The sequence below is a fragment of the Seriola dumerili genome, unplaced genomic scaffold (genome assembly GCF_002260705.1).
Source record: "Seriola dumerili isolate Sdu_G_001 unplaced genomic scaffold, Sdu_1.0 BDQW01003072.1, whole genome shotgun sequence".
NCBI lineage: Eukaryota > Metazoa > Chordata > Actinopteri > Carangiformes > Carangidae > Seriola > Seriola dumerili.
The window spans coordinates 1-10,318 of record NW_019177327.1 but is presented as its reverse complement, the minus strand read 5'-3'; the positions used below and the strand labels follow the sequence as shown (position 1 = coordinate 10,318).

Below are 10,318 nucleotides of genomic sequence, written 5' to 3'. Positions count from 1 at the left end.
CTCATCAGAGCAGGTCACTGTTATATTATACTCAGAGGCCCTCTCTCTGTCTAATTCATTGTCTGCCAGTAGGTTAAAGAAATTACTTGATGTCGGCTTTAGTGTAAAAGGTATATGTTCATTAATTGCGCAGTGGACTTTGCCATTATCTCCGGAATCTATGTCCTGAACATTGACCATAGTCACAACTGTTGCTGGTTTAGAATCCTCGGGAATCACATTAGTCTGCGACATAATATTAATGACTGGCTTGTTATCATTAATGTCTATCACTTCAACTGTAATCTTACATGAATCTGTCAGGCCTCCTTCATCACTTGCTTGTACGTGTATTTGATAGTAACGTGCCTTTTCATAGTCTACGCTACTTTTCAAGATCAAATCCCCATTTATTTCATGAATTTCAAACATGTCTCTTACATCTGCAGCGGTGTTGGATATTGAATATGTTATCTTGGAATTTGATCCTTTATCAGCATCAGAAGCAGTGACCCTGGTTATGACTGTACCTTTGGGGGCGTTTTCTGTTATTGTAGCTTTGTAAACCGTCTTCGTAAAAACAGGCGCATTGTCATTAGCATCAAGCACTGTAACATGTATCTGCGCTGTCCCAGATAGGTTTGGTTCCCCTCCGTCTACCGCAGTTAAAACTAGAAATATCTCCTCTGCCTTCTCTCTGTCAAGAGGTTTTTGTAAAACCATTTCAACAATCTTTTCTCCATCGGGTTGATCCTTCAGTTTCAGCACAAAATTCTCAGTCTTAGTCAGATAATAACTCTGCAGACTATTCATGCCAACATCGGGATCTAATGCCCTCTCTAGCAAGAATTTCGCTCCTATTACGGCAGACTCGCTTATTTTGAATTTCATGTCAGTTTTTTCAAATACTGGAGTATTGTCGTTTATATCTGTAATTTCGACAACAACAGTATAAAATTCCATAGGGTTTTCCAATATAATCTGAAAATGCAAAGCGCAGGGCGTCGTCTGTCCACACAGCGCTTCTCTGTCTATTTTCTCTTTGATAAGGAGGACTCCTCGTTCGCTATTCAGCTCGATGTGCTCAGCACTGTCTCCAGTAAAAATCCGAGCTTTACCTGATGTTAGTCGTTTCCTGTCTAAACCTAGATCCTGAGCGATGTTACCGATTAATGAGCCCTTTGCCATCTCCTCGGGAATGGAGTAGCTGACCTGTCCGGCCACCGATGAAAGAGAGAGGAAGGAGATAAACAACAGCACTTGCCGCCTCATTGTTCCGTCCGGTGTTTCCATGCAACACGAATCCCGTTAAAGCCCTATTTCCACTGAAAGATCAATCCGCTCTTCTTCCTCAGTATATAAAACAGCTTGGAGTATTCAGTTACTGAGAGTTTTATTTAGCTTTCCGTGTCGGTACTGGGTGCTCTCTTGCTGTGTAATATTCGCACTGCGAGTCTGTTTCTTACTGATTTAAGAAGAAAAGACGTTTGTGGGGGAGGTACTGCTGAAACCTGCTACACACTTGTGACACACTGGCCAACAGCGGCCCTACGAGTTCAATCTAATGTACTACACAAATCTGTGCAAAGGGAAAGTATTGAAGCCNTGTTTCCATGCAACACGAATCCCGTTACAGCCCTATTTTCACTGAAAGATCAATCCGCTGTACTTCCTCAATATATAAAGCAGCTTGGAATATTCAGTTACTGATAGTTTTCTTTAGCTTTCCGTGTCGGTACTGGGTGCTCTCTTGTGTGATATTCGCACTGCGAGTCTGTTTCTCACTGATTTAAGAAGAAAAGACGTTTGTGGGGGAGGTACTGCTGAAACCTGCTACACACTTGTGACACACTGGCCAACAGCGGCCCTACGAGTTCAATCTAATGTACTACACAAATCTGTGCAAAGGGAAAGTATTGAAGCCTATCATATGGTAGACAGACGTTTAACATCTCAGGTACCAGTCAGATATTTAACACTCAATGGTCCACCTTAAAACCACCAATGTTGATGAGTGAAATTTGTCTGTGATGGTACACCACCATCAATCAGACACCAGTAAAAGCCTTGAGGACGCTAGTACAAATACTTATGAAATATAGGTCAAATCTTTTTTATACAGAAGAAATGCCTTTTCCAGTTATATAAACACACAGACAAGCAGTGAAGACGGCCTTTGAAAGAGTAATTAGTGTCATTAGGCGCTGTTATCACTAGCAGAATTAGCAACTAACACTGAGAATAATCTTTATGATACAGAGTAGGAAATAATCGGTACGGGGAACATGTGATGATCCTGAATACACTGAAGTACTGTAGAAACAGAAAAGTACACATTTTCTTGAAATAAAATAGAATAAAGGCACATGGCCTTACCGAAGTCAAGTATTAAGACTCGATTAAGATCCACATGGTAGTAATAAAAATATTATAACGCTTGCAGGTAACACAAAACAATGTTTTGTTATAAACAGCGATTTTCATTAAGGGTATATAGGTCACATTTCTTCAAGTTTAAAATTAAGCTTTTTGAGTGCATCAAAGGTGAAATCCAATGTGAAACAATGTTCAATTCTAACCTCAAGAGGAGAGTCTGGTTCATCCAGGATGCTCTTTTCATTCTGTATCCGCTGCATCGTCCCTGTAGAACTGGGGTCCATTATCAGCACGTTCTGACTACCAGCTCTGCCGAACTTACAGTCACTCTTTCTGGAGTCAGTCGTCCTGCACACCTCGTAATTGTACACGTGTTGGAGAGTCCCTGTCCCCAAAGTGTCTGAGTAACGTGGTGGATAATATGGAATCACAGGGAGATTGGAGTGATACAGGATGCGAGACTGTCTCCATCTGTAGATTTTCACTGATATAATAACCACTAAACACGTGATGAAGAGGAAGGAAACTACAGCCAGAGCCAAGACTAAGTAAAAAGTCAGGTTGTCATTGTACTCCTTGTCGTGTGTAAAGTCAGTGAACTCCGACAGCACTTCAGGGAAGCTGTCCGCCACCGCCACGTTAACAATGACTGAGGCTGAACGAGAGGGCTGCCCGTTGTCCTCCACTATAACAGTCAGTCTTTGTTTCACTGCATCTTTATCAGTGACTTGGCGGATAGTTCTTATTTCTCCATTCTGTAAGCCCACTTCAAACAGCGCCCTGTCTGTGGCTTTCTGCAGTTTATAGGAGAGCCAGGCATTCTGTCCAGAGTCCACATCAACAGCCACCACTTTAGTCACCAGATAGCCCACATCTGCTGAACGAGGCACCATTTCAGCGACCAGAGAGCCACCAGTCTGGACTGGGTACAGAACCTGAGGAGGGTTGTCGTTCTGGTCCTGGATCAGTATTTTCACAGTCACATTGCTACTGAGTGGAGGAGAGCCTCCATCCTGCGCTTTGACGCGGAAGTGGAAATCTTTGATCTGCTCGTAGTCAAAAGAGCGCACTGCATGGATGACTCCACTATCAGGACTAACGGACACGTATGAGGAGACTGGCACTCCGTTAACAGAGGAGTCCTCCAGTATGTAAGAAACACGGGCATTCTGGTTCCAGTCAGCGTCTCTGGCTTTCACTGTGAATATAGAGAGGCCTGGTGTGTTGTTTTCTACAATGTAGGCCTCATATGAGCTCCTCTCAAAGACAGGCGCGTTGTCATTCACATCAGAGATCTGTAAGGTGAGAGTGACGCTGCTGGAGAGGGAGGGCACTCCCTCATCAGAACAGGTCACTGTTATATTATAATCAGAAGCTCTCTCTCTGTCTAATTCATTGTCTGTTGTCAAACTAAAGAAATTATTTGACGTTGAGGAAATTGCGAATGGAATGTTCTCGTTAATGTAACATTGAACTTTTCCATTTTTGCCCGCATCTGGATCTTGGATATTTATCATTGTCACAACAGTGCCAGACTGAATGTCCTCTTTTATTGCACTGGATTTTGACATGACATTTATAACAGGTGTGTTGTCATTTGTGTCAGTTATTTCAACTATAATTTTGCATGAGTCAGTTAGTCCTCCTTCATCGCTGGCCTGAACATGTATTTGATATTGTCGCTTTTTTTCAAAGTCAGTGTTACCGGTCAGTGTAACTTCTCCGGTCTCTCTGTTTATCTCAAATAACTCGGACACATTGTCGAGTAGATTTAGTATAGCATAAGATACTTTTCCATTAGGTCCTTCATCTGAGTCAGATGCACTAACAATCATTACTTGCGTTCCTGAGGGTGAATTTTCTCTTATGGTAGACTTGTAATTTTTTTGCGTAAAAACTGGAGCATTATCATTAATATCAAGCACATTTATATTGATTTGAACTGTCCCTGAGAGCTGTGGCTCACCACCGTCTACTGCCGTCAATACAAGCGACAAATGATCATGATTTTCTCGATCTAAAGGTTTTTGTAAAACCATTTCTACCATTTTGCTTCCGTCGGCTTGATTCTGCAGCCTCAAAACAAAGTTATCGGTTGGTTTTAAGAAATAACTCTGAAGGCCATTCACACCGACATCCAGATCTATTGCCTGCTGCAACAAGAATACTGCCCCTGTAACAGCTGACTCGCTTATTCTGAATTTAATTTCACCTCTTTTAAAAATCGGGGCGTTGTCGTTAATATCTGTAACCTCAACGGTAATACTATAAAATTCCATAGGATTCTCCAAAATAACCTGGAAATGAAGAGCACAGGGCGACGTCTGAGCGCAGATCACCTCTCTGTCTATTCTGTCTTTGACAAGGAGAACTCCTCTTTCTTTATTTAACTCGATGTATTCTGCACTGTCTCCTGTATAAATGCGAGCTTTTCCTGATTTCAATCTTTTCACATCCAAACCCAAATCTTGCGCAACATCACCCACGAAAGAACCTGTCGGCTTTTCCTCTGGGATGGAGTAGCTGACCTGCCCAATCACTGAACTGAAATAGAGGATCAAGATAAACAGCTGCACTTGCCGTCTCATTGTTCTGGCCGTCGTGTTCCTGTCAAATGAATCGCGTGATATTCCTGTAAAAAGGGGATTGCTCTTCAGTAGTAATCCTATTTATGTCCTAGGGATACTTGCAGTCACCAGTTAGATCGTAAATTACAGATGTGAAATAACAGTATCAGTCCATATTAACGTTTACAGCTCCAGTCTTCTTGTCCCGTACCGATCCTTGTGTCTTTCTCTCGTTCTCTATCTGAAATGATGTGGGAGGTTCTGCTGATTTCTTCTCCCAACTAACACAGACTGGCCAACAGCGGCCCTAAGAGTTCATCATGCCGAACTGCAGAATGCTGTGGAGGATGTAAAGCACTCACAATCATTTTCAATGTGCAGGCTCATGGGTACTTGAATGTAACACGACGATTTAATGATTTAATGTGACAAAATATTTGTTTTACGTCATCTTAGAGTTATTTGTTTTGTAATACAAGCCTAAACGGCCAACCTCATGGAATGACATGAGAAAGAGAAACTACGCCTGTATAAACTGGGTACAAATACTGATGATTAATTATATCCACTGTAAGTGTACTAAAATATGTTTTTCTTTCTCTCTCTGGCTCTAACACATACACACAGACACACACACACGCGCGCGCGCACACACACACGCGCACACACACACACACACACACACACACACACACACACACACACAGACACAGAGACACACACACACACACACACACACACACACACACACACACACACACACACACACACACACACGAGCTCTTGAATCTGTAGTGCCGCTTTTTTTTAGACGCATACAACTCGAAAAGGTAACCATTCCCTTTTCAAAAACAGATCAGGAACAGCGCATCACAGGATTTGCAGGTATGCCTCATGAGCAAAGAAATTCGTTTTTTGATTCAAAATTTGATGTAAACTGATGCCAAATTAACAAAAGAGAGTTGTTTTTTTTGTTTTTTTTCATGCTGCCGGTACTGTTTATATGTGACACTGTAAAGGTAAGTAAAACTTATCAGAGCAAAAAAAACACCATTAGTATACAAAGAAAACACAATGTTATAAATAACTATAACCACTGTGGAGAAAAAAATTAATCTTTGACTTAGAACAGTTAAAAACGTATTGTCATGGAAATAAGAGAGGGGAAGGGCTTCGTTTAATCCAATATACGTTAACACTGCAACAATGACCTGTCCTCAAACAATAAAACACTCTGATCAAGAAGTGAGGAAGACTTAGGCTCTGTCCATGGTGCTGAAATAAGAAAAACAGCCTAGATAATTCGAAGCTCTACTTCTAAAGTGTGAAAGTATTTCCTATTATGGAAACACGCCACATTTGAAATACTGTGCAAACAACTGCACACAATTTTCTGTGTTTTAGTAATACGGCTTGTGAAACACAAATCTGTGAGGGTAAGCAGGGGTTTAAAAATAATTCATCCATGTCACCTTTGATACCACTATCAAAATGCTTAATAAGTGCCAACATTAAAATAACTTAATTGAAAGGATGGGAATAAAAGCTTTCTTATTTAACTTAATAAATGTAATGTTATATTGCTTACATCGTTACTTCTGGAAAACTGACCCCTAGAGGAGAGTTTGGCCTCCTCTTTCTGGGGTGCTGAAATTTAATTGTCAGCAAGAAGAAACAAATTTAACATACAACTCTGACATTACCAAAGGGGAAAATATTCTAACCTCTAGAGGAGAGTCTGGTTCATCCAGGATGCTCTTTTCATTCTGTATCCGCTGCATCGTCCCTGTAGAACTGGGGTCCATTATCAGCACGTTCTGACTACCACCTTTGCCGAACTTACAGTCACTCTTTCTGGAGTCAGTTGTCCTGCACACCTCGTAATTGTACACGTGTTGGAGAGTCCCTGTCCCCAAAGTGTCTGAGTAACGTGGTGGATAATATGGAATCACAGGGAGATTGGAGTGATACAAGATGCGAGACTGTCTCCATCTGTAGATTTTCACTGATATAATAACCACTAAGCACGTGATGAAGAGGAAGGAAACTACAGCCAATGCCAACACTAAGTAAAAAGTCAGGTTGTCATTGTACTCCTTGTCGTGTGTAAAGTCAGTGAACTCCGACAGCACTTCAGGGAAACTGTCCGCCACCGCCACGTTAACAATGACTGTGGATGAACGAGAGGGCTGCCCGTTGTCCTCCACTATAACAGTCAGTCTTTGTTTCACTGCATCTTTATCATTGACTTGGCGAATAGTTCTTATTTCTCCATTCTGTAAGCCCACTTCAAACAGCGCCCTGTCTGTGGCTTTCTGTAGTTTATAGGAGAGCCAGGCATTCTGTCCAGAGTCCACATCAACAGCCACCACTTTGGTCACCAGATAGCCCACATCTGCTGAACGAGGCACCATTTCAGCCACCAGAGAGCCACCAGTCTGGACTGGATACAGAACCTGAGGAGGGTTGTCATTCTGGTCCTGGATCAGTATTTTCACAGTTACATTGCTACTGAGTGGAGGAGAGCCTCCATCCTGCGCTTTGACAGTGAATACTAGCCGCTTGATCTGCTCATAATCAAATGAGCGCACTGCATGTATAACTCCAGTTTCAGAGTTTATGGACACATAAGAAGAAACTGGGTTGCCACTGACTTGTGTATCCTCCAGAAAGTACGAAATTCTTGCGTTTTGATTCCAGTCGGAATCTTGTGCACTCACACTGAATATTGACAACCCAGGGACATTATTTTCAACAATATAGGCAGAATAACTTGGTTCAGTAAACACGGGATAATTATCATTTACATCAGATATTTTTAGGTGTAAAACTGCTTTAGTAGAAAGTGGAGGTGACCCAGAATCAGTTGCAGTTATTGTTATGTTGTATTCTGGTTTCGATTCACGATCAAAGGGTACTTGTGACAGCAAATTGTAATAATTAGTCAATGAGGACTGGATTTTAAAGGGGAGATTAGAATCTACTGAGCATGTTATGTGACCGTTTCTTTCAGAGTCAGCATCTTTAACATTAAAAACAGCTATCGTAGTACCTGGAGGGACATTCTCTGAAATCAGGCTGGTGAATGACATTATATTTATAACCGGTGGATTATCATTTATGTCAGTGACCTCAATGACAACTTTGGTTGCATCACTTAGGCCACCCTGATCTTTGGCAATTACTCTTATTTCGTATTTTCTATCTTTTTCGAAATCAATATTTTCAGAAACAGTTATTTTGCCAGTGAAACTGTCAATTGCAAATATTTCCCCAGACTTTCCCTTTACATTAGAAAACGTATATGTAACCAAGCCATTAGACCCACTGTCAGCATCTGAAGCATTCACGGTGGTTATATAGGTGCCCATGGCTGCATTTTCTGTCACGGTGGCGGTGTACAGTGATTGATTAAATACAGGAGGATTATCATTGGCATCAAGGACATTGATCTCGATATTTACTGTACCAGATCGCTGTGGCGTTCCTCCGTCTACTGCTAACAGCTTTAAAGAGAAGTGTGGTTTCAGCTCTCTGTCTAATGGCCTCTGTAAAATCATTACAGCGAATTTGATTCCATCTGCATTGGACTGCTGCTTCAGAACGAAATTATCATTCGGGGATAAAACATAATTTTGCAAGCTGTGGATCCCTGCATCGGGGTCATATGCACTTTCTAAATCGAAATGCGATCCTATTGTTGCAGATTCGCTAATTTCTAGATCAATTACATTATTTTTGAAAGTTGGCGCATGGTCATTCACGTCTAATATTTCCACTGTTACCCTGTGCAGTTCAATTGGATTTTCTAAAATAATTTCAAAACTGAAGCTACACGGTGTTACGTCTCCACAAAGCTCCTCTCGATCTATTCTTTCATTCACGACTAGAGTCCCTTTGTCTGTCTTCAGCTCAGTGTACTGATTGTTTTCTCCGGTCACGATGCGGGCCCGGCCAGAACGGAGCCTCTTTAGATCCAAACCAAGATCCTGTGCTACATTACCGATCAGAGAGCCTTTCTTCATCTCCTCCGGTATTGAATAACGGATCTGGCCATTGATGGTGGTAATCATGAAGTAAAAAATGAACAGTTGCAATGTCAGTGTCCAACACAACAGCCATTTTCCGCATCGGTGCTGGCGCAATCCCATGTCGTCACGAGTAAAATCCTGGATGCAACAGTAAATAAAATCCTTCAGCAAAAAATTCAGACGCAAACTACACTCCAGTTCAATAGTGCTGCATTTCTGTCGAGTAGAATTGTTCGATTATTATCAAACAAAAAAGGCTGTTTCAGTGCGAGTGTCTTTCCGTCGAACGTCTCCTTGTATGAGGAGAGTGTTTTTATCCCCTCGTCTTTCTCTTCTCTATTACAGTCGTAACAACACTAGACTCCGTTTTACTGATCAACAGCGTCCCTTAGAGTCCAAACAAAGGAACCAACCTTGCCAAACGCAAATAGGTTGAGAAAACCCTTTCTATGAAATCTACTGTGTGGACCGAGAGGAATACAATAGTGGAAATAAAAATTAATAGATGAAGAACCTCAAACCAAAATGTAACATCAAAAAACACACTCCACACATAATCAAACCAGAGTCAGAGAGCAAGCGATTTAAAGCAGTATTTAAACCAAACATGTCCCATTGTATGGAGCCGTCAAACGTTGCAGCGCTAAATATAAAGGTTAAAGAATGACATTAACTTCAACGAAAAATTTGCACATTATAGTAGGCAAACTTCTAGAGGGTTGTCAGTGTAAGGAGTTTTGATTGTCAGTACTACAAATATTTACTCTGTTGCACAACACAAACAAGTTATCTGTCCGTTTTAACACAATGCAACTAAGTAAAACAAGACTAATATGCATGTGAAATGTGACAGCAGGGTCTGAGAATATAGGCAGAATAATATCTTTTTGAAGTTCTGAATATGAATGCAGACCCATCTTATCCAGTGATGTAAAGTGAGATGCTGTCCATGGTGCTGAAAATGTAGGTATGGCGCAAAACACTTTCCAATGAATTTAACTAAACACAGAAAGAAATAACTGTACAGAGAGGAAGCTACATTATATAACTAACCTCTAGAGGAGAGTCTGGTTCATCCAGGATGCTCTTTTCATTCTGTATCCGCTGCATCGTCCCTGTAGAGCTGGGGTCCATTATCAGCACATTCTGACTACCAGCTCTGCCGAACTTACAGTCACTCTTTCTGGAGTCAGTTGTCCTGCACACCTCGTAATTGTACACGTGTTGGAGAGTCCCTGTCCCCAAAGTGTCTGAGTAACGTGGTGGATAATATGGAATCACAGGGAGATTGGAGTGGTATAGGGTGCGAGACTGTCTCCATCTGTAGATTTTCACTGAGATAATAACCACTAAACACGTGATGAA

The 10,318-nt window shown here is 41.4% G+C and overlaps 3 protein-coding genes across 3 annotated transcripts; all 3 read right to left on the bottom strand.

The window, feature by feature from the left end:
- Positions 1-348: 348 nt before the first annotated feature.
- Positions 349-1,257, bottom strand: LOC111239589 (protocadherin beta-16-like; the record flags this gene model as incomplete). The annotated part of the gene is made up of 1 exon (XM_022769495.1): positions 349-1,257. A coding segment is annotated over exon 1 (903 nt), but the record flags the coding sequence as incomplete, so codon positions are not given.
- Positions 1,258-2,477: 1,220 nt separating this feature from the next.
- On the bottom strand, positions 2,478-4,943 carry LOC111239588 (protocadherin beta-16-like). The gene has a single exon (XM_022769494.1). It carries the CDS (start codon positions 4,941-4,943, stop codon positions 2,478-2,480), a length of 2,466 nt encoding a protein of 821 aa, XP_022625215.1.
- Positions 4,944-5,229: 286 nt separating this feature from the next.
- LOC111239590 (protocadherin beta-16-like) lies at positions 5,230-8,995 on the bottom strand. Its single transcript, XM_022769496.1, has 3 exons — positions 8,687-8,995; positions 6,647-7,402; positions 5,230-5,250 (listed from the first exon to the last, which is right to left on the bottom strand). Exons 1-3 carry the CDS (start codon positions 8,993-8,995, stop codon positions 5,230-5,232), a joined length of 1,086 nt encoding a protein of 361 aa, XP_022625217.1.
- Positions 8,996-10,318: the final 1,323 nt, after the last annotated feature.

What these genes read in the sequence shown, in the direction of transcription:
- LOC111239588 (XM_022769494.1), bottom strand. Translation starts at nt 4,943, where the DNA reads ATGAGACGGCAAGTGCAGCTGTTTATCTTGATCCTCTATTTCAGTTCA.
- LOC111239590 (XM_022769496.1), bottom strand. Translation starts at nt 8,995, where the DNA reads ATGATTACCACCATCAATGGCCAGATCCGTTATTCAATACCGGAGGAG. An exon ending in TAACAGTGGAAATATTAGAC is followed by an intron (nt 7,403 to 8,686) that starts GTGAATGACCAT and finishes ATACTGATCCAG; the next exon opens with GACCAGAATGACAACCCTCC. An exon ending in AACCAGACTCTCCTCTAGAG is followed by an intron (nt 5,251 to 6,646) that starts GTTAGAATATTT and finishes AGCATTCTGCAG; the next exon opens with TTCGGCATGATGAACTCTTA.